Source organism: Prionailurus viverrinus, chromosome C1 (assembly GCF_022837055.1).
Source record: "Prionailurus viverrinus isolate Anna chromosome C1, UM_Priviv_1.0, whole genome shotgun sequence".
NCBI classification, from domain to species: domain Eukaryota; kingdom Metazoa; phylum Chordata; class Mammalia; order Carnivora; family Felidae; genus Prionailurus; species Prionailurus viverrinus.
This window is the reverse complement of record NC_062568.1, coordinates 6047415-6071892: the sequence shown is the minus strand read 5'-3', so window position 1 is coordinate 6071892 and position 24478 is coordinate 6047415. Positions and strand designations below refer to the sequence as shown.

The window sequence follows — 24478 nt, the reverse complement described above, 5'->3', positions numbered from 1 at the left end:
ACTTTGATCACATCTGCAAAATACATCACAGCAATACCTCCATTAGTGTTTATTAGAATCAATGAGAAACTTGGCCCAGTCAAGTGGACACATAAGACCGTCACAAATTGCAACAAACTTATAAATTAGTTTGAGAAGAACTGAAATCATTACAACATTCAGTCTTTTCATGTAGGGTCATGGTAAAGTTTAAGGAAAAATCTTCCCTTAATTTTTTGGCCTCCTTTTGGGGGAATTAAATTATTTTCCCCATTCTAACATTTTTGGTGGTATACAATATGAATACAATATGGTTATCACATATTTTATTTTTTTTTGAGAGAGAGAGAGCATGTGCTCCCAGGTGAGTGGGGGAGGGGCAGAGAGAGAGAGAGAGAGGGAGAGAGCATCCTAAGCAGACCTCGCGCCATCAGTGGGGAGTCTGATGCAAGGCTTGATATGATGACCCTGAGATCCTGACCTGAGCCGAAATCAAGAGTCTGATGCTCAACTGACCAAGTCACCCAGGAGTCCCGGTTATCACGTATTGATCATTTAATATGCATCAGGCCTGTGCTAGAAACTTCTTTATTACCTAGATCAAAACAAATCACACTTTTATGAGGTTGGGCACAGAAAGCTAATATATATCATTAACTCTGGGATATTTCATGTTTCTGTTTTTGGATGGTCCCACTTGTCCGATTTCCATGTTGTTTTGGGATGGACTTCAAAGTATTCAAACAGTACTTAGGGTGTCAGTTGCTCACCGAGGCCATAAAGATGGCTGGTTTCAACTTGGTCAACTCCAGTTTCTGGTTGTACCCTGCTCACCGGCCCATAGCTGAGGTTTTGATGTAGTGTTGATGATAATTCTGTCTTTTACGGTGTCTTAATCTAGGACAAAAAATTAAAATGCCACGTAGTTAGCGCCATATATTTTCAGAACAGTCCGTCTTCTGAGTCCGTGATAGGAGAGACCAGGCTAAAACCGCGTCACTGTGTTCGTATCAGAAATGGAGTCCTCTGGATCATGTGGATTCTGGTCAGTAGTAGAATTACATCTTCCCTGTCTGCATTTGGCTGAATAGATTATGTAAACGCTTCTCATTAGGAAAATTCCAGCAATAACAGAGAAATAACTTCCATAAATTAAAAACTAAAAGAAGACAAAAAAAAAAAAGAGAGAAATCATGAATGATATAAAAATGGATGTTCAACACTACAGGTAGGTAATGATGCTTTACTACTAGCTGTGAGATTTTAAACAGATCATGGATCTTCTCTCTGCCTCAGTTTTCCAAATTGTCAAATTACAATAATACCCATATTTACACATTTGTTGCGAGGATTAGATGAGTTATTACATGTAGGGTGCACAGAAAAGTACCCACATAGTAGAATTCAATCAATGTCAACTGTTTCCGTAGTTCTGAAGTTCTCCATCTATACAGACTCTATATAGACTTCCTTCTCGTTTTTCTTCCTTTTTTTCTATTCACATTTAGTATATGAAATTGGGAGTTCATTTTTTTCTTAGACCGTAACATGCTTGACAGTGTTCCTATCCAAAATATTGAAATGATATTAATAGATATGTAGAATTTTAGAACCCAGATATATTACTAATGAATACATTAACCTTGAATCATTTTTTTTAAAATTATTTATTTATTTATTTATTTATTTAGAGAACCAGCAAGAAAGGGGCAGAGAGAGAGGCGGGGGACAGAGGATCCCAAGTGGGCTCTGTGCTGACAGCAGAGAGCCTGATGACGGGCTTAAACTCACAAACCGTGGGATCATAAACTGAGCTGAAGTCGGATGCTCAACCGACTGAGCACCCAGGTGCCCCGACTTTTGATCATTTTTAACGACTCTCCTTAGATATATAGATCAAGAGGACTTAATTATGCTTTATCTTTAAAAAATTTAACTATATTAACTCTTAAAATTTTTGTTTGCATCATATGAATTTTCCCTCCCCACTCCAAACTTTAGATGTCTTTCCATTTTAGATGTGTTTTCTGTAAATAGACCATAGTTGTAAGAATCTAACCTGAAAATATTTTTATTGTCTTTATTTATTCGTTTGTTTTTTTTTGGTTTTTTTTTGTGTTTTTTTTTTTTACTGGTCTGTCTAGCTTGGAATCACTTAACTTTTATTTTTGGAAAATTATAAACATTCACAAAAGTGGATAGAATAGTATACAAATGCCCATAAATCCGTGATCTGGTTTCATCAATGATCAGCTCATAGCCAGTCTTGCTTCCATAGTGCCCCAACCACTTACCTTTTCATCTCACAGATTAATTTGAATCTAGTATCATATCATGTAATGAATATTTGTTTATGTCTTTTTAAAAAATATTTATTTATTTTGAGAGCGAGCAAGAGAGGGCACGCTTGCAAGCTGGGGAGGGACAGAGAGAGAGGATCCCAAGCAGGCTCAGCAATGTCAGAGCCGAGCCCCAGGGTTCCATCTTTTGGGATGAGATGAGATCGTGATCCGAGCCAAAATCAAGACTTGGCCGCTTAACTGAGTCACCCAGGCGCCCCTCAGTTTGTATCTTTAAAAATAGGGATGCATGGGGGCACCTTGGTGGCTTAGTCAGTTAAGCGTCTGACTTCGGCTCAGGTCATGATCTCACAGCTCGGGAGTTAGAGCCCCGCGTTGGGCTCTGTGCTGACAGCTCAGACCCTGGGGCCTGCTTCTCTGCCCCTCCCCCACTCGCGCGCGCTCTCTCTCTCTCAAAAATAAACATTAAAGAAATAAAAATAAAGATGCACAAAAGCATAACCACAAATAATTATCACACTTAAAAAATTAACAATTAAAAAAATAATTGTTTTCCTTTTTTTTTTCTCATTTTCTTTTTTTCATTTAAAAATTTAAATTTAGGAATCATAACCTGAGCCGAAATCAAGGGTCGAACACTCAACAGCGGACCCTAACAATTCTTTAATATTGTCTAGTCAGGGCTCAAATTTCCCTGCTTGTCTCAGAATAGTTTTACTTTCTGGGTATGAATCAGATTTTAAAGAAGATCCACACATCGTGATTGCTGAATTTCTCAAGACATGATCAGTCTTCATTTTATTTGTTGGAAACCTGTCCTTTCCCAGACTCTGGTGTTTTATGGGTGACATCCCTGGATGTCACTTAATGAGTTCTTCTGCTTCTGTTTCCTGTGTGTTGGCAGTTCAACCCATGAGTTAATTTATTATTTAGCGATAATTAACCTATTTGTATTTTTTACCGCCCTATTTTCCCTATTCCTCACGCTCTTCAATTTTCCCCTCCTTTCTCGAACTCTTTCGTGTGACCGTTTTTCCATGTGCTATGCTTTATTTCTCTCTCCTGTATAATAATTGCATAATCTACGTCTAATTCTTTCCTAGTTACACTTGAAATAGCAGCTCTTAAATAAACAAAGCAGTGGTGTGTTAAGCTCACGCTGCCTCAGGTACAGGCAGTAAGGGGGAGAACTGTCTGCAGAGAACTTCAAAACGGTAGCAAAACTGATTAAAAGTCTGTTGCGTGTCATTATCGTCACGCTGCGGCAATTTGAACAATGCAGGTGATGAAACCCACCTCCCCACCGGAGGGACTTACACCCCGCTCCCCGCTTGGTGTGTGCCCCCCAGCAGTGTCCCATCCGTAATTCCTGCCCTCCTCTGCAACAGTACAAAACCTTTCGTTCTGAACATCCTTCTGCTGACAGATATCACTGTTGTCGAGTACTTTGGACATCTTTTAAAGAAACTCCTCAAGATTTAAAATACAACTGTTTTAAATGCTTCGTGTTTTGATTTACTCACACCTTTCTTTCTTTTCTTTCTTTCTTTCTTTCTTTGCTTTTCTTTCTTTCTTTCTTTCTTCTTTCTTTGCTTTTCTTTCTTTCTTTTCTTTCTTTGCTTTTCTTTCTTCTTTCTTTCTTCTTTCTTTGCTTCATTCTTTCTTTCTTTGCTTCTTTCTTTCTTTGCTTCTTTCTTTCTTTCTTCTCTTTCTTCTTTGTTTTTCTTTTTCTTTCTTCTTTCTTTGCTTTTTCTTTCTTCTTTCTTCTTTCTTTGCTTCTTTCTTTCTTTCTTTCTCCTTTCTTTCTTCTCTTTCTTCTTTCTTTCTTCTCTTTCTTCTTTGCTTCTTTCTTTCTTTCTTTGCTTCTTTCTTTCTTTTTTTCACATTCCTTCTTTTGGGAAATACCTTCCTCTTGGGATAATTTTCCTTCTTCCTCAGGTGCATCTTTGAGAAATTGCTTCTGTAAAGGTTTGTTGGTGATAACACATTCATCCCATTTCTGTTTGCAAATGTCTTCACTGTGCTCTCGTATTTATTTATTTATTATTTTTTTAATGTGCCCTCAGTTTTATTTATTTATTTATTTATTTATTTATTAAAAAAAATTTTTTTTTCAACGTTTATTTATTTTTGGGACAGAGAGAGACAGAGCATGAACGGGGGAGGGGCAGAGAGAGAGAGGGAGACACAGAATCAGAAACAGGCTCCAGGCTCTGAGCCATCAGCCCAGAGCCCGACGCGGGGCTCGAACTCACGGACCGCGAGATCGTGACCTGGCTGAAGTCGGACGCTTAACCGACTGCGCCACCCAGGCGCCCCTATTTATTTATTTTTTAATGTTTATTTAGTTTGAGGGAGAGACAGAGGGAGAGCTCAATGAGTGCGAGAGGGTGAGAGAGAGAGACAGAGAGACAGAGAGACAGAGGGAGAGAATCCCAAGCAGGTTGTGTGCTGTCAGTACACAGCCCGACGTGGGGCTGGGTCTCATGAAGCATGAGATCACGACCTGAGCCAAAACCAAGAATCCAAACGCTTAACTGACTGAGCCACCCAGATGCTCCTTGCTCTCCTATTTATTCATTTGTTTGTTTTTTCAATTTTTTTCTAATGTTTATTTTTGAGATGGAGACAGAGCGCGAGTGGAGGAGGGGGCAGAGAGAGAGGGAGACACAGAATCCAAAGCAGGTTCCGGGCTCTGAGCTGTCCGAACAGAGCCCATTGCGGGGCTCGAACCCACGAACCGTGAGATCATGACCTGAGCCGAAGTCAGACACTCAACCGACTGAGCCACCCAGGCGCCTTCCTTGCTCTCTTCTAAAACGTGGTTTCTCTTTGTCTATAATTCCAGGCTGGCAGTTTTTGTCTCCGACACTCGAAGTCATTGATTTTCTGACTTCCGCGTGAGCTACTGAAAAGTCCGTTGTCTATTATAATTTCTCTATAGCTGATGTTCTGTTTCTCTATTTTTAAGATTTCTTTTTCTTTGATTTTCTGCATTTAACCCACTGTGTTTAGATATGAATTTTCTTTGACTTACTCTTTTTGAGATTTTGGGGGGCTTCTTAATTCTGAGAATACATGCTTTTGATTACTAGTGGAAAATTCTCAGTGTATATTTATCTGCCTCTCTGCTACCTTGGAATTTTTTTTAATGTTTATTTATTTTTGAGAGAGAGAGACAGAGAGAGAGAGAGCATGAGCAGGGGGAGGGGCAGAGAGAGAGGGAGACACAGAATCTGAAGCAGGTTCCAGGCTCCAGGCTCTGAGCTGTCAGCACAGAGCGCACTGCGGGGCTTGAATCCACAAACCTTTGAGATCAGGACCTGAGCCGAAGCCGGATGCTTAACCGACCGAGCCACCCATGTGCCCCTCTATTACCTTTATTATCTTCTCAAAGAACTCGAAATAGATATTTGTTGAACTTTCTCATTTTAATCCCCATGCATATGAATAATTTTTCCACTTCTCTCACTCTCTGTGCTGCATTCTTGGTGATTTCTTCCCATTCAGTAATTTTTCCTATGTATGTGTCTACGTTGCCCGTCACATGTTTAAGTTCCTAATTCTGGTTAGTTCTATTTTTCCCAGATATTCATGACGTATCTTGTTCCATTCTTATGTTATCATTTTCCTCTGTGTACAGACGTGTTAAACATCTTTACATTCTGATGCTAATTCCTCTGTCTCAAATCTCTGTCGGTCTGATTCTTTATTACTTCAGTTGGCTTGCTCATGGTACTTTATGCATGATTTTGGATTTTTAAAAAATCATAATCTCATATTTGGTGGAATTTTATCTGCAGCAGGTTTTTTGATTTCTGCATGGAAGGACAGTCTTCCAGACAGCATTTATTTGGACACGTATAAGTGCCTGGGGCCATTACCAACCAGGGGCACTTTAAATTAAACACTCAGCTTGAAAAATAATGTTTAGCATGTAGAAATTGGGCCCTGGAATTATGTGAGTGCTGGCTTATGAAGCAAATCTCTAGAATAAATTCCTCTGGCATCACCCCGGTTCATCTTCTTTGCTGGAGGTCCCCCCACCCCCGCCATAATTTCATGTTCTATTTCATCACTCACTCACAGTGTAGATTTGGGGTCGCCACTAAAACCAAAATTCCAGGCCACTGGGAGAATCAGTCCAGCATGTGCTGGAGCACATGATAGACCCGGTGTGCCCTTATCTATCTGGTTTCCTGTTCCTGCTTTGACCTCTGGGGCGTTTTCTTATTTCTTACCAATTCAGCCATTTATTAAAAAATCTTCAATTTATATCCAGGAGTTTTAGGTGTTCTATAGCGTCATGTGTTTTTCCGATAACTAGTCGATGGCTTTAGTGGACGAGGCCTTTCTTATTTTAACATCTTTAAAAGTACATAGCTTTTACGGGGCGTCTGGGTGGCGCAGTCGGTTGAGCGTCCGACTTCAGCCAGGTCACGATCTCGCGGTCCGTGAGTTCGAGCCCCACGTCGGGCTCTGGGCTGATGGCTCGGAGCCTGGAGCCTGTTTCCGATTCTGTGTCTCCCTCTCTCTCTGCCCCTCCCCCGTTCATGCTCTGTCTCTCTCTGTCCCAAAAATAAAAAAAATAAAAATAAAAAACGTTGAAAAAAGTACGTAGCTTTTAATGAAAGTCTTTCTTAATATTTTGACATTTGTTTAAACTTTAAACTTAAACAACCTGGACATCCACCCTTCTTCTCCTTCTTCAAATGCAATCCCTTAACCCCAATTCCTCTAAGGTACCTGCATTCAGATCATTTCCACTAGAACAGAAGAGTAGGAAAGCAAGACAATGTCTGAAGGTCAGGACCCAAACTCATTGAAAATCCACGTATTTTGTTTGATAATGAAAATCTGGCTTTGCCTTCAGCTATTCTTTGGGTTAAGATTCCAAAATAGTTTACAAAGTAGCGAAACCTAAGTCCGACGGAACACGTATCTCACATGTTTGAGGTCATGAGTGTGAACTGAACACGCTCATCTGAGCTATCTACACTGGCAAATATTCCATGATTTCAACACATCTGAAAAATTTCAGGTTTGATGTATGGGAGGCTGCCCAATACCTGAACGAATCCCCATTTCATGCACTTAAAATAATAGCATCGCTGTTCTCCTTTTTGTGAGATAATCTTTCTGTTTAGAGTGCCCCTTCCCTTATTAAGCCCTTTGGGGTTAAAACTAAAAATCCATTTTCATGATTCTAATTTTTATTTAATTTAAGGCAGACGAAAGTACCAGTTATCCTAGCCAGATAATCTAATGGAGTGCGTAATCAGGGTCCATCTGGTCCCAGAGTGGCTGAGTGCAGTGGCTTCCTGCCAAGAGAGCTGGCGAGGATCATTTTGCATTTCTCAGTGAGGACAGGGGAGACAGAGCAGGGCGGCAGCTGTGGTTTTTATGACATTGAGGGATCACTTTACACCAATGCCCTTTCCCTTTTCTTTTTCATGTGTACTTCCCCCCACTTGCTGCTGATAGGGTTCAGGACAATTTACCCCCAAATATGGCACTTTGGCACAGTGAATATTTTTTAACTGAAGGAATCTGAGATATAGCAGGTGCAGGAAGGACTTTCTGAGCGTCCCCTGGAGCAGGTCATAAGACCCTAGTGTCTATATTCGGAGGAAAGGAACATCCTTATCTCCGAAGATAAAGGGACACGGAAAGAAATCTGAATGAACAGGCTGTGTGAAGCTTCCCCAGCTTACTATTCTTAGCTCGTAACCTTCTTGTCCTATCGTATTTTTTCCCCCCAACTCTCTACTCTTTATCAAATCTAGCACAAAAAACACTCCAGCTTAACTATTTCTTTGTGTCTTCACTTCCTCATGAAGGCTCCCGCGTTACATAAAACTTATAATCAAACACAGTTGTGTACTTTTGTTAATCTTTGTTACAGAGACCCAGCTGACAACCAAGTAGGGTAGGAAGAAACAATATTTTTCCTCCCTACGACATCAGGCGTTGCTCTTCATAGCTTAAGCCTCAAGACTATCCAGGGAGAAGGAGGGTAATGAGATTCATGAATGGGAGTTGAATGAATGGCATCTCCCACGATCAACATGAAATTTCTGGTTACCAATGTGTTGCCCATTCCAAGGGGTATCTCTGCAACTTGGAGGGGGGAGCGGGGTCTGGGGGTGGGAGGGATGGAGGGCTATAGTAACGGGTAACCAACCTGGAAATAGTTGGGTGTTATCACCTCTTTCACCTGACAAAAAGAGTACTTTTTAAAAAATCAGCCTTTTTGGAGTTGTGTGTTACTCACCCATTCCCTCCAAAAGTCCCTCATAACTTTAGACTTCATGGATTTCACTTATTTTTTTTTTAAAAACGAAACTTCCCCAGAAAATTATTTTATATCATCAGTATACCGCAGTATTATCTTATGCCTTTAGTAAAGACACACTTTAAAGTTACCACTTCTTACACAACTAGCTCAATTACTCCTTAGCTTTTTCTAGATGAGGTAAAAAGATGCTTTTAACTTTTCTCATGGGCCTTTTCCCCTTAGCCTTTTAGTAATATTCAAAGATGTACATAGAACCTCTTTTCAAGATCTCTGTGGTCCTTTTAAATTGAGAAAGTTATAAAAAGCTTATTCTGTGATAACAGTTTGAAAAATAATGAGAAAATGGGGGACTTAGTTCAGGATGTCTCAACACAGACTTCTCTCTGCTGAATCTCTAAGTCATATGAAAATGCTGACTTAGGTTGTATTTTCTATTTTTTAGATTCCAATCTTTTAAAATGGCACTTGAAATTATAGTAGGAAGCTCATGGGCTATCGTAAGTGCATAATCAATGGCAAATAGGCATTTAGGATTGAGATTTGGGAGTTATTAATCAATATACCTGTATATTCTTGGCTCTCCAAAGTTTAATTCAAGCATATTCAATCAGATTCCTACCCAAAATCAATTTTTAAGAAGGTTGTTTTTCAAAACCAGGGATCTGCAATGAGACTTCTTTTGTCTGGGGAATATTTTATAGAAATAGGATTTGTCTTCTGTTATGCCTTTGGACTAAATATTTTTTGCTTACCCGGCTCTGGCATCCAGGTAAACTAGTCCTTTACTCAGGAGTTGAGTTTTACATTAAGTAACTTACATGAAAGAACCTGTATGAAAATTGTGCTAGCATTGAGGATATTGGCAGAGACTACAAAAGAAGATAGAAATATAATGAAAGATTTTATAGGAGTGCCCCGAATCTAGATTCCCCTTTGTTGCGAAGATAAAACCATTTGGAAATCTTGAATTATCAGGGGAAACAAAGGTGGAGCTTGACTTTTACTGCCAAATTTAATTTTCACCCCCAGCTCTTGATGTTTGCGAGAACTCCTCAGAAAGGTCAAAATGTATTGATTTTCCCACAAAGCAGTCGTTTAAATCAGATTACACAAAATAGTGGCAGAGAGGAGGACAGGCAGATGGACGGGCAATTTTCTTCTCAAGTTCTATTTTGCCTCCTTCTGTTCTAGGAATTCATTAATTTCAGATTAAGACACAATGGATTGGTAGAAAAATGAAGGAAATATCTGGAGGTGTGATATATGAAGAAGTCCTTAGAAACAATAAGTGCATCCTAACAGTGTTGACTAATGTGAATAATTATTCTTTTTTTCTATTAAGAAAAGAGAGGAACGTATCCATGTATTGAGTACACTACCGGCCAGGAATGGTGTATTTTACAGGTGGGCATCTAACCTAAGATCTCATAAAGTAGGTTTTATATTTTCTATGTTACTGAACAGAAAACTGAGACATTAAAACAAAACTACATCTCCAGGGTAAGGATAAAGAACTGGGTGGCAGGTGCAGCGAAAACAAGATTGGCCATAAAATAATTGCTAAATTTGGGTGGTGGGTGCCTGAGACATCATGACGCTATTCTATTTTTATTTTTTTTTTTAATTTTTTTTTCAACGTTTTATTTTTATTTTTGGGACAGAGAGAGACAGAGCATGAACGGGGGAGGGGCAGAGAGAGAGGGAGACACAGAATCGGAAACAGGCTCCAGGCTCTGAGCCATCAGCCCAGAGCCTGACGCTGGGCTCGAACTCCCGGACCGCGAGATTGTGACCTGGCTGAAGTCGGACGCTTAACCGACTGCGCCACCCAGGCGCCCCTATTCTCTCTATTTTTAAAATGTATTTGAAATTTTCCCAAATGAAAAGTTCTTAAGAAATCACTAATGAACATCAAGGTTCAAATCCACTCTTGGTTGTTTTCAAGCTTGCGCTCTCTCAATCACATCACCTACCTAGTAATTTCTAAGAAGCTGGACAGCAAATTTCAAGCTGGGTAATAAACCAGGAATTTAAATTTTATGTTAGAAACTAACTGTTGCTTGTTTTATGTTCTCAAAAAGAATTGAGTCTGAATCAATCTTAGTGTTGTATTTATTCAATGAAGATGTCTTTCTTTCTATTGAACTAGTGTGAGATTAAAATAAACCTCTTTTTAAAAAAAAATTTTTTAAAGTTTATTTTTGAGACAGAGAGAGAGACAGAGCATGAACGGGGGGAAGGTCAGAGAGAGAGGGAAACACAGAATCTGAAACAGGCTCCAGGCTCTGAGCTGTCAGCACAGAGCCCGACGCAGGGCTAGAACTCACGGACCGCGAGATCATGACCTGAGCTGAAGTCGGACACTCAACCGACTGAGCCACCCAGGCTCCCTTAAAATAAACTTCTTAAATGTCCCGGTGTCAATTGTGTTTCCTGAAATGACTTCTTTTTCTCTTTCTCTTTTTAAAGAAGACATTTCAATATTCTAAACTTTTGCATTGGATATGTAGAGACATGTAAGATCAACCATTTTGTCTGTAAGACTGAGTAGGCTTACGAAATTTGTGAACTAAGCTTTAATACGATTGAACTTTAGCCAGAACAAGAAAAACCTTTAGCTGTGGGTAATGAGAACCACCACTTAAAGTGGAATGACTTCATGGCTCTATTTTAGGTCATTCTTTCACTCTAGCACCTACTTAATGAAAAGGTCACCTGTTTAATAAAAAATTTTCTTAAGAAATAGAATGCATTGGGGTGCCTGGATGGCTCAAATGGTTGGGTGTCCGACTCTTGATTTTGGCTCAGATCATGATCCCAGGGTCGTGGTATTGAGTCGCATGTTGGGCTCTAGGCTCAGTGTGGAGCCTGCTTGAGATTCTCTCTCTCTCTCTCTCTCTCTCTCTTTCTCTCTCTCTCTCCCCCCGTCTTCCCCTCTCCCCTGCTTGTGTGAGCACGTGCTCTATATCTCTACAATAAAAAAAATTAAAAAAGAACTAGAATATATCTTAACCTCATCATGTTTATATCTCTCAATACAAAATTATTCCATTGAAGACACATATGCTAAATGAAAAAAGCCAGAAACAAAAGGCTATAGACACTATGATTCCATTTATGACTTAAAAAAATATTTATTTATTTTGAGAGAGAGAGAGAGAGAGAATGAAAGCAAGCGAGCAGGGGAGGGGCAGAAAGAGAGGGAGAGAGAGAATCCTAAGCAAGCTCCATGCTGTCAGCACAGAGCCCGATGTGGGGCTCGATCTCACGAACCATGAGATCATGACCTGGGTGAAATCAAGAGTCAGACACTCAACTGACTGAGCCACCCAGGTGCCCCATTTATATGACTTTCTGAAATGACAAACCTATAGGGATAGAAAAGTGATGAGTGGGTTTCTGGGGGTGCTGTGGAGAGAGGCGACTGACTGCAGAGGGACATGGGCATTTTCCCGGTGAAGGCACTCTTCTTTATTTTCATGTGGTGGTGGCTACACAGCTGTGTTTTTGCCTAAATTAATAGAACTGTATATACATTTATTTATGTGTCAATTTATTGTATGAAAATTATATCTCAGAAAGTCTGATTACTATGTATAATAATATAAATGTGTGTGTGTGTGTGTGTGTGTGTGTGTGTATAGTTTCCAAGTGAAACTATGTGAGTGAGAGCACAGAATCATGCACTTACCTGTATGCTGACCGGAAGCCCCAGTCCCTGGTTGTCAACCACAGCTATAGTCATGACAGTCTGGATCACCAAGGCAACGAAGGTGTTGATTCCAAATATCAGGGCATAGCGTTCCACGCTGAGGTTAACAGCAATCTGAAATCTAACATTGTACAAATGGAAAGAGCTTTGAAAGCATACATATGTGGGCTTTTAAATACAGAGCAAGGATTCGTGTTGTTCCCAAGACTTGACTCCCCTCAGGAAGCCCAGGCTTCTGTTGACAGTTTCTTGCTAAAAGCTCTTCTAGCAGAGAAAAAGGAGTGAAGGGTAAATGAAATAGTGAAGTGTTGTATTTTCACATTCCATGCGATGTGATGTATTTTAAGAATTTAAAATGAATGAACCTTTTCTAAAATTGAACCAAATATTCTGCAACGAGGGAGCACTGAACATCACTGGATGTGGCTATGGTTTATCAGTCACTTTTTAACTTAGACGTATCAATGAGTAAATCACAAGCCCCTTTGATGAGTTTTTATTTATTTGGAGATTGTTCACTGGATCACTGACTGTCTACGTTAGCGGTTTCAGAGTCTAATAGGGGAATTTTTCTCTGGAAAACTCACAAATTATTTTCTTTCACAGTTGATTCAATCTGGCATTAGTTCATTTTAAATAATTTATTGGGTTTTTAATGTTACCCAGGCAAGACTGACATGTATGCATTAGAATTGTTCCACCTAATTTAGCTAAGACATTTATAACCTGAATCTATTTAAAAATATGAAAACAAATGGAAAGTTTTAACTATTTTCACATCCCCTCCCCAAATCCACACAGCAAAAAACAATCCAAGCATTTAAAAATTATGTGATTCAATGAAAATGTATTATTTCAGTGCAAAAACTTACCAGTTAAACATAGCAAAGCCCATAAATAATCCTAGATCCCACAAAGTGAATATAATGGGTGGTCCAAATAGGCTTTATATAATTTCGGGATTTTCTTGCTCAGCTAACAATTGTTCCTTTGGAAAGAAATGTTCCAGGAGACAGATGCTTTTGAAACCTAGATTAAGCCAAATGGCAGATTCCCTTTTAGTGTGCAAATTATTCCAGGTTGGAATCTTGATTTAATATTTACAGATGCTTCAACAGCTTATCAGTGATTACTTGGTTTGGGATAAGACCTTTACATGTGGTGGATTCAGATGGAGACATAATACTGACATCAGGCTGACCGTGGCATTGAATCCTAAGATTTTTTTCAGTCTAAACCCCAAAACTACCTGAAATTCTGAATAAAATCTTTTGTTTTTTAAGTTTTTTAAACAGTATTTATTTTTGAGAGACAGAGCATGAGCAGGAGAGGGGCAGAGAGAGAGGGAGACACAGAATCTGAAGCAGGCTCCAGGCTCTGAGCTGTCAGCACAGGGCCCAATAGGGGGCTCAAAACCGCGAATGGTGAGATCATGACCTGAACCAAAGTCAGACACTTGACCAACTGAGCCACCCAGGCACCCCCTGATTAAAATCTTATTTCAATGCTCCTACTGGATTATTTCTATGTAGGCATAAAGCAACCACTGGCCAGGGCTGGTAAGTTCTTGGAAAGAGAATTGTATCCTGTTCGTCCGTGAGGCATTTAGCACTAAATACAGATGAACCTCTGAGATAGTCTATACTTTTATAAGATAGTACCACTTTGAAATTTTATTTGATCATTTACGTTCCACATATTGTGAAAATACAGGATTGGCACTTATCAATTTACCTTATAACTTAAAGGAAAGTAATAGCAACGTTTTCTAAAGCATTAAAAAAAAAATACATTGGTGTGCTGGGATGGCTCAGTCGGTTAAGAATCTGACTCCTGATTTCGGCTCAGGTCCTGATCTCACATTTCGTGAGATCAAGCCCCACATTGGGTTCTGTGCTGACAGCATGGAGCCTGCTTGGGATTCTCTCTCTCCCTCTTTTTGCCCCTCCCTCCCTCATGATTTTTCTCAAAAATAAATCAATGAACTTTAAAAGCACATTACTTTGTGCCTATAAAAATAGAATGGTTAGATTAAAAAAAAAATCAATAGCCCAATTTTTTTTAATATTGTATTATTGTATTCACTTTTTTTTTTCAAGAAGTGCTAACCAAATGCTTATTATGAAGCAAAAACTAGGGTAAAACACCAAGGTATACAATGAACAAGCTTGATTCTATCCTCACAGAGCTTATACTCCAACAGGGAATATTTAACTGTTACCAGATAACTGCTTTGACTAATATTTAATTAAATTTATCAGTTTTTATCATGAAAAAGCTATAGGTAGTAAATATCTTTTTGTAGAAAAATCAAATTATTTTTTATGAACTTCTTGTATCCCATGATGGTTGAAACCATGGCTGGTCAATTATCTTAGAATTCCTTCCAAATCTGAACACTAAGCCTTTGGACTAGAGATACATGTATCCAACACTTGCCAAATTTATTTGAAAATTTTCTTAGAAGCTGGAGAAGTAATAAGATGTAAATGGAGTTAGAGTGATTGGATTCACCTACAGAGAAAATGATATTCAATCAGTATTCTGAAGGTGGACATGTGTGTGATAATTTCATTCAGCACCAAATTTGACAGATCTATGAAGTCAAGTTCTCTTCTTTTCCCCACGGTGAGTGTGTATCCTGACATTAAGATACTATCTGTTGAGCGCTGTTCAGTAATTAGATAATCTAAATAATGTAGCCAAAGTTAATTATGTCTAAAATAATTCTTCACTAAACCTAACAGTCACCTGACTGAATGGACAAATTAGATGATCACTGAGTTTTATGTAGAACGCTCTGAACATACTGTCTGGGAAAACCCTGATGGTCAGTGTGTGAGTTCCATCGTCACGGGCTCCCAGAATCGCAGCATTCTTACTATTCGTGTGACTTACCCCTCTACTTCTGTATGTCTATAATAAATCATTCTGAGAATTTATCAATACACCAAAACATTTGGGTTGTGTTTTTTTCCGAAACCATCTCATATTCTGACAGTTAATCTAGCTTTTTTTTCCTTCAAATTTTCTTATTTGTTTCTTTAGTAGAACAATATTGACTTGCTTCATGGTATGCAGTAGAAATGCAGATAGCTGTGAACCAATCTGTTCTGAAACATTCACGAATAATACTTTTATCTTTTCATTGTGTAGAAGCTGTGGCCGGGGACAGTACAAATAACTCTGAAAAAATATTGTTGCTAACTTTCAGGTTCTCCATTTTTCTACGTTATAGCCATTGAGCGTTAAACCAAACGGATTTAGGTTTGGCTTGAGTTCTTTTTCCTAATCATAGATTTCGAGGACAAAACAAACAAACAAACAACAAAACAACACAAAACAATTCCAAATATTTTCTAGAACAAAAGTGGGGGAAGACAGAGATCTCGTTAGGATGCTGAAGGTCAGAAAAGACTGAAATAACAATAAGAAAGTAACAGGGTAAGCCAAAAATCATGCTATCCCATTAAGAAAACATAAGTATAGTCAAACTTCTGAAAACCAAATAAAAACAGAAAAATCTTAGAAGCAGCCTAGAGCAAAATTACCATCACATTTAGGGGAACAGCAATGAGAATGACAACTAACTCCTTAATGCAAGCTGAAAGACAATGGAAGGATAAATCTTGAACACGCTGAACGGAAAAGCAGAACAAAATATAACAAAACACTATCAACTAAGAATTCTGATCAGCAGAACTGTACTTAGAAATGACAGTAAACTTCATTTTTAAATGCATAAAATTTGAGAGAAATTGTCACCAGGAGGTTTGTACTACAAGAAATGTTAAAGGAAGTTTTCAGGCTGAAGGGAGTCAAGAGCAGATGGAAACTTGGATATAGAAAGAGATGAAAAGTACTGAGAAAGGTAAATCTATGAGCAAACAGAAGAGATTATTTTTTCCTGTCTTCATTTTTAAAAGATAACTTTCGGTTTATAGCAAATGGAGTAATAACGTATTGTAGGGTTTATAACAGTTACTGAAGTACAATCTGTGAAACAGTACAAGGGACAGGGAGTAAATGGAATTATGTTGCTCTAAAGTATTTATACAAGAAGTGGTACAACATTAATTTATGGAAAACTGATGAGTTAAGAAACCTAATCCCACTAAAGACATAAAGACTTAGCCAAGAAAAACCAATACAGGAAATAAAATGGAATTAATACGAAAGCTCAATTGACTTCAAAAAAAGAATAAAGAAAAAAAAACAAAAAAAAAACAAAAAAAGAATAAAGACAAATGAACAGGTGGGACAAATAGTAAACAAATAACAAACTGGTAGACTTAAACGTAAACACGTTACATGGAGTTCATGGGTGAGCTCCTTGAAAGTGTAAATTCACATTTTAAATTAATATTTATGGTTTCTTGGATATGTAAAGTAATGCTTTTCATCAAATTTGGGAACTTTTGGCCATTATGTCTTTACATGTTTTTTTTCTCCCTCTTTGTGTTCTCTTCTTCTGGAACTACATAATGCATATATTGATTGACTTCATGATGTTCCACACGCCTCTAAAAAAGTCTAAGGCCAAACAGCACATCCAAGATTATGCAGCTGATAATGTTAGGTCAAGGAAACTATTTCAGCTGCTTGCTTTATCACTGATCAACTTCCTAACTAAAATGAAACACATTGCCACATAGGAAACGAGGAGCTATACCTACCTAATCCTTTAGGCAACACTCATCCCCTCTTCAGCTCATTTTCTTTCCTTTTTCATTAATCTAGATAAAATATTTCCTATGTTTCAACCACTGTGTCATTTAACATTTATTATATTCATATGTGGTTTTATAGAACAGCTTCGCCTTTACAACTGCTCTGAGGCTATTCGATGAGTTGTTTCAAAAAGAAATCGATGTGCCATGATTATTCAAGCAGGTAGGGAAAATTGGGAGTGCAAACTAACTTAGTCAAAATTAGATACAATCACATATCATTAAATGATGCTGCTAAAAAACCAAAATCAAAGTGCAGAAACTGGAACACTGGTACACTGTTGGTGGGAATACAAAATAGTGCAGTCACTATGGAAAATAGTGCGGAGGTTCCTCAACAAGTTAAAAATAGAACTACCCTACCATCCAGAAGCTCCCACTTGTGAGTATTTATCCAGAAGCATCGAAATCAGGATCTAGAAGAGATATGAACACTCCCATGTTTGTTACAGTGCTATTCTCAATAGCCAAGACGTGAATAAAGATAATGTGGTATATACACACACATGACTACTATTTGCCCTTAAAAAGAAGGAAATTCTGGGCGCCTGGGTGGCTCAGTCGGTTAAGCGGCCGACTTCAGCTCAGGTCACGATCTCGCGGTCCGTGAGTTCGAGCCCCGTGTCGGGCTCTGGGCTGATGGCTCAGAGCCTGGAGCCTGCTTCCGATTCTGTGTCTCCCTCTCTCTCTGCCCCTCCCCCCGTTCATGCTCCGTCTCTCTCTGTCTCAAAAATAAATAAAAAACGTTATAAAAAAAATTAAAAAAAAAAAGAAGGAAATTCTGCAATCTGGGACAACATGGATGAAACCTGGAAACATTCCGTTACATAAAATGTGTCAGTCATAGAAGGGCAGATGTTGCACGATTCCATTTATATGAGGTGTCTAAAGTAATCAGATTCAAAGAAGCGAAGAAGAGAAGGAATGGTGGTTTCCAGGGGCTGGGTGGAGGGGACAATGAAGAGTTGCTACTTCATGTGTATAAATACCGATCTTTCAGTAACGCAACATAAAAAATTTTTAGCGGTCTGATGTACAACATTGTGCCTATAGACAGCAATACTGTAGTGTGCACTTAAAAGTCTGCTAAGAGGCATAGATCTCATGTTGTGTTTTCACTAAAATAAAAAAAAAAGAGGACTACAAAATAAAAAAAAATCAATAAAATTATTCCATTAAGTAAATAAAATATAAAAAAAGATAAAAAACCAAAATGTAAGGGCATATCACTGTTTATTACTTGTGAGAACTTTGAATTTTCTTTGCCTGATTAATAACTTTAACCAAGTCCCAAGAGAGCTGGTTAAAATAAGAATATAGTTGTATTGTCTCTTATTTTTTTTAAGTTTATGTATTTATTTTGAGAGAGAGAGAGAAAGAGAGAGAGAAAAAGAGGAGCAGAGAAAGAGGCAGATAGAGAATCCCATGCAGGCCCCAGGCTATCAGCATGGAGCCCGACACAGGGCTTGAATTCAAAAACAGTGAGATCATGACCTGAGCTGAAACCAAGAGTCCAAAGCTTAACTGACTAAGCCACCCAGGTGCTTCCCCCCCGCGCCCCCCCCCCCATTGTTGCTTACATTTAGCATTAAATATAACATTGCAAATGCCATCCAGAAGAACTGGAAGAATAAATAAACATATTTTGTTGCTTCAGATTTAGATAAAGAAAGAAATGACAAATACTTACGCTGCTATCGTTATGAGAAGCATGTAACTTGACTTGAATATCAAAAAACCGGCATAGCACACCCAAATATTAGTTGTGTAATGCATGAGAAGCAGAGAACCTGCCTCTGCCGCTGAGAAGATCGCCAGAGCCAGCTCTCCCAGGAGGTTCCAATTGACTTTCACGCAGCCCGCTGTGAAGGCTGCCAGAGCCCCTGGAAAGAAAGGAATCAACGTATATTACATCTTGTCATTCCGTGCATAACAAAGTAGCGTGCCGCTTTGTTAAAATTCACATTGGATAGAAATTGAAGCATTTCCAGGCTTTGGTAAAAAAAAAAAAAAAGACTTATCGTGAACATCGATTGAATGAAAATCACTTGATCTGGCTTTGTGAAGTGTACATAACTTTTCCTCTTCAAGTTTGAAATAGATCAACTGAATCTTGGTGTCCATAAATCACACACTGGAATGGACCCGTAGAGCCCATTTTTTCCTTTCTTCTTCCCTTTGCAGAGGATAAAACTCAGGCTCAGAAATTTGGTGTCAAACAAAAACAAATTCAGACTTTGATAGGGAGAAGCTTTATTTAGAAGAAAGGCTTGTAATAGCACACTCTGATTGCCAAAATCTGCAAGCATCTTGAAATCAAACAGAAAAAGGATTTTCTTTTATAGGGTAATCCTTCCCTGTAGGGCAAGCAGACATAAGCAGGATCTTTGAAGGCGAAGCTGGACAAGCAAGGGGAAATGATCAGGGGAGTCTGATAGGAAAGTGTCCCGCTGTGGTCAGCTAATTTTCAGGAGAAACTGATGGGGGCTGGGGCACATTCCGTATTGTGTTGTGTTTACTCAGAGTTGGAGAAGGCAGAACGTCCAGGGATCTGTAGTAAGGAGAGGAGTCTGACTAAAGTTCAGTCAAGACGAAGCAGACTGTATGGAATGGTAAATTGGGAATACTTGGCGACCTAGTGAGACGCCAAGTTTTTCAAGCTGAATGCCAGCTCTTGCTTCCATGTCTTTCTCTGTGCCACGTTACGGCTACTCTAGCAAGGAGAGACTCGCTCTCAGTGTCCCTGTCTCTGTTTTCTTTATCTTCTCTATAACATTGATTTAAAAATTTTCTCAAATTCCTGACAGGTACCAAACTTCTTTTAAAGAATTCTCTCTATACACTTTCCCACCATTTGTTGGTTTGATCATTCGCCTTTATACTTGTTCACACATTCATTCACCTACTCACCCATCAAATGTTTTGGAGCTTCTCTGTGGAAAAATGTGGTAAATGTTGGATCCTTGCTCTTGAAAATAGTATAGCCTACTGGAGAAATTGGATCTATCAATTTATAGTGTTAATAAGAGTGCGATAAGGATTGTAAAAACACTGATTCTAACTCAAATTTAAACAAGCCATAACCCAGTGGTTCTCACATGGGTCTTTTGCCCTTCAGGGGACAGATGGCAATATTTGAAGACAGTTTTGGTTTTCATGACTTGGCAGGGGTGGTGGTGGTGGTGGTGGTATGCTAACAGGATCTAGTGGGTTAAGACCAGTGATGCTGTGGAACATCTTACAATGCCCAGGACAGCAACCCCCCCCCCCACCCCAAGACAAAGAATTTCCCCAACCGAAATGTCAATGTTGTTGAGGATGAGAAACTTTGACCCAAGCCCAACATGTAGTCCCTAGACATATCCTTAGGACAAATCGATATAATGTGCATTATATACACGTTCTTATAATGTGTTCCTATAATGTGCTGTGAACAAAGTAACCATTTGTCAGGTTTCTTACTACCCTTAGCTTTCTTTCTTAAAGACATGGCTTAGTTTACATGAGGTCTTAAGTCAGCAAACCACTCCTTTTTCTCCTGGTTTTACCTAAAAATTTGACACTAATTAGGATCCTCGCTATCACAAAGAGACTAAAGAACAGCTGTGTTTAGGGGGCTTTTAAAGAATAAACTTTATGAACACTTTACCTTTTCTACACATTATCTGAAGAGAAGAGGATTTTTTTTTTTTCTCCCTTTTCTCCAGGAGCAAGTCCTTAGAGAGGAAATGGGTTTAAGGTAAACAAATACAAGACCAGGTTTCTAGGAGCCAAAATGGAATTTTTAGAAAGGGAAATGAGAAGACTCTTACCTCAACAATGGACCCTGAAATGTTCAATAAATATGTGGGTGTGGAACACCCCAACTTCAAAAATAATATCTTCAAAGTCTTATTTGATGTGAAAGCTTTGTTATGTCAGGAAAATCCATGTGCGTTGTTGGGCTCACTTCAAAGACAGCTCTGACCTCTACCCTTCTGACTTTAGACCATTAACTCTTGTGTCAGCCCACCTTCCCTCACTCTTTTCACCTCACTCCCTTTGGAAAAGTATTTCAAACTGCACAAAATAGGTTCTGGGAAAAAGGAAGAGTCCATGGACAAGAATCTAAAATTCCCCCAAAACTGCTGTAGCTTCTCAGCCAGGAGGGAGATTTTTCAAAAGAAGGAAGCCCAGGACAGGGTTGAAGGGTGAATCTAGTGGTACAAGTTGGAAACCCTCAATCCCCCAGAGACCTTCTCAAGGTCATTCAGTCTTGCTGCCTCTTTTTTGGTGGACAAAATGCAGTATCAGAAATCCATCTATGGGTGAGTAAGGTTGAAGCAGACACTTGCCAGTCAGCTCAAGGAGAAGCAATAAATACTCGGAAACACACATAGTCTCTTGGAGGGCCTGCCTCTGCCACCTTGCCATTTTCTCCATAATCAAAGATTACTATCGGGGTGCCTGAGTGGCTCAGTCGGTTAAGCGTCCGACTTCGGCTCAGGTTGTAATCTCACAGTTTGTGAGTTTGAGCCCCGCGTCGGGCTCTGTGCTGACAGCTCGGAGCCTGGAGCCTGCTTCACATTCTGTGTCCCGCTCTCTCTCTGCCCCTCCCTCGCTCATGCTCTAACTCTCTCTCTCTCAAGAATAAATAAAACATTAAAAAAAAAGATCACTATTTGTTAAGGGCTATTGTGGAGGGACACACTTCTTATTGGCTCTTACTAAACATTTGAATGAAAGTATAATACATATGAAGGGCCAGAGAGAAAATTATACAATACAATAACCTGGCTGCGGAGAAGAGATAGGGTAGAAGATTGTGAGAATCCAGGCTGGATTCACTATTATTCTAGAAAATATTTGGATATGGTAGGTAATGGGGAAGCTGAGAATGGAAAATAATCTTAATCAGAAGAAAACAAGCTTTGGCAAATTCCCACATGTAGAATGAAGGAAAGATCTAAATATATTATTTAAGTTGTCTTGATGGGAACCTTTGAAATGGTAAAGTAGCTCTTAGAACAGTAGCTTTCATGGGGTGCCTGGGTGGCTCAGTCGGTTAAGCATCCGACTTCGGCTCAGGTCATGATCTCACGGTCCATGAGTTCGAGCCCCGCATCAGGCTCTGTGCTGACAGCTCGGAGCCTGGAGCCTGCTTCAGATTCTGTGTCTCCCTTTCTCTCTGACCCTCCCCCGTTCATGCTGTCTCTCCCTGTCTCAAAAATAAATAAACGTTAAAAAAAAAATTAAAAAAAAAAAAAAAAGAACAGTAGCTTTCAAACTTCTTTGACCATAGCCTGAAAAGGAAATACATTTCATATGTCCACTGGTACATTTATATGTGAGCGTAAACAGAATTTTCATAAAATGAAACTTATCCTTATAAGCTGCTATGCTCCCTATTCTCTATTCCATTCCATTCCATTCCATTCCATTCCATTCCATTCCATTCCGTTCTAAATTTTCTATTCTGTTCTTTGATTTAAAAGTGCTGGTTAGAAATCCACTACATTAATCTCAAGATCTATATTCTATAAAGGCCCAAATAGTAAATATTTTAGGCTTGTGGGCCACATAGACTTCTTTGTTTTTATTTGGTTGCTTGCTTGGATTTATTACTTTTACAACCCTTGTCATATATTGTTTTTTTTTCCCCTTACAACTTCCTCTTAAAAATGTAAAAAGTATTATCTCTGGTGGGCCATGGGCCATCGTTTGCCCACTTCTATTAATGGTTTGCAAACCATAGTTTAAAGGCTAGTGTTACAGAGTGGTTAGAGAGGAAAGTGATTTGGTAGTTTTACCTTAAACTGTCCAACTCTTTATGGCCAGTGGGACACAAATTCGCAGTCCCTATTTTTAGGGGTGGATTACACTCTTTTCCATGGATAGTTTTGTCAATCTTCTCTTGAATTCATTGCCTTTTTAAAATTTGGTGACAAAAGCTCTTTTCGTTTTCGAAATATTTGGTATTCATTGTTGACATCTCTACAACCAATCTCTCCGAGACTATGATTTGAAAGAATATATTTCCGCCATACTGAAAAGAGAAAGTCTGGTGGACCTACCTCCAAACGTTGCAAGGGCTTCTACTGCTCCATTATAGATTGCAGAGCTCTGGGATGGTGCCTTGTAATCCCACAGGATTTGAACATAGTTCAAAACCTGGTTAAAACCTGCTGTGGAAAAAGCCCACCACAGGGACCAGTAAAAAAGATGCTTTGAGGAGTAGCAACCCTTCAAATCTTGGAACCACTGCACAAAAACTCTCAGCGTTACATTTCCCGGCTTTGGATCGTTCAGCGGATCGTCGTCACCCAGGTTCCCTGAAAAGGTGACTAATCCTTTGCAGGCTGGTTTGCGATCCTTTTGTGGTTCCTTTGAGAAAGCATCCTTTCCCGGTGGCTTGGGAGGAGCTCCTTTGCCGGGTTGTACATGAAAAAACATGCTCTTCTCAGGCATTGGTAGGAACAGGGAGAAAAGAAGGGCCACACAGACAGAGGCCAAGGATATGACGTTGAGGTGAAAGTACGATAGGCTGGCCACAGATACCAGGAGCTGGGCCAGCACCGAGGCCACCGTGTAGGCCACCAGGGTGACGCTCCTGCAGTAGCCGCTCACTTTCTGGTAGTGCTCCGGGCTGACCACGCTGTAAATGTAGGCATAGTAGGCCACCTCGGAGGCGGAGACCATCCCATAGAAGAACTCTAGCACCTGCATGGCTCTCAGTCCTTGACCAAACACAAGCAGCAGCCAGGTGACGACGAAGCTGATCCCCTGCAGGATAATGACTGGCTTGTAGCGGACGTAGTCGGTGACGATGAACACTGGGAGCAGCAGTGCCAGGTAAGAGTATGTCCAGATGGGAAAGACCTCTTTTGTGATCTGTGAGGTTAAACGGGGAGGGTGTGAGGACACAAGCACGAGGAAGCGGAACACACACCTGACATATATCTTATCCACATGACGCGTATCCATCCCAGGACGCATTGCTGGGCCCCGTCAGTTTGACCCTTCACAGGACTTTCTGACAATACGATGGAAAGCAACGGGAAACTGAAACTCAAGGGAAAGAAGTCCCCAAATCATAGAAACTCATAACATGTGGGTTCCTTCCTCCAGGTATAAAGAAAGAGCGGTTGCCGTTCTCAGTGATCTGCTTCTTACATTTTTAAAATGTAATATGATCTGCCTACGCTCGCCAGGCTGGGAAAAGAGGCCCTAATGCATATAATAAGCCCAACAGTTTTTCCGGGGCGGTTCAGGGCTGCTCAGGTGCTGTTCCTGTCCATTTAAGATAGTTTCCTCTCCTTCAATAAGGTTAAAAGGAATGTTTCAGGCACTGGCAGAACCTGACCATATTTACCTTTGATTCCCATCAGTATGTAAAATGTGCAGACCATCAGGCTGTCGTCTGGGTGATCAGGAAAATATAGAACAAATGACCAGTTCAAGACTCAGTATCAGAAGAAGG

At 39.6% G+C, this 24478-nt stretch overlaps 1 protein-coding gene across 1 annotated transcript; it reads right to left on the bottom strand.

Annotated features, from left to right (window-relative positions):
• Nucleotides 1-584: 584 nt before the first annotated feature.
• On the bottom strand, nucleotides 585-24050 carry LOC125173078 (thiamine transporter 2-like). Its single transcript, XM_047871878.1, has 4 exons — nucleotides 23073-24050; nucleotides 18710-18902; nucleotides 12269-12410; nucleotides 585-1138 (listed from the first exon to the last, which is right to left on the bottom strand). Exons 1-4 carry the CDS (start codon nucleotides 23992-23994, stop codon nucleotides 965-967), a joined length of 1431 nt encoding a protein of 476 aa, XP_047727834.1. The 5' UTR covers nucleotides 23995-24050; the 3' UTR covers nucleotides 585-964.
• Between the last annotated feature and the right edge of the window lie 428 nt (nucleotides 24051-24478).

Bases quoted from the DNA above. Each gene is read 5' to 3' on its own strand.
- LOC125173078 (XM_047871878.1), bottom strand. From the start codon at position 23,994: ATGCGTCCTGGGATGGATACGCGTCATGTGGATAAGATATATGTCAGG. The intron at 18,903-23,072 runs GTAGGTCCACCA...CTTTCTTTCCAG, and splicing joins AGCCCTTGCAACGTTTGGAG to GGGCTCTGGCAGCCTTCACA. The intron at 1,139-12,268 runs GTAAGTGCATGA...GTCTTCTTTTAG, and splicing joins GGCTTCCGGTCAGCATACAG to TTTTTAATTTATGGAAGTTA.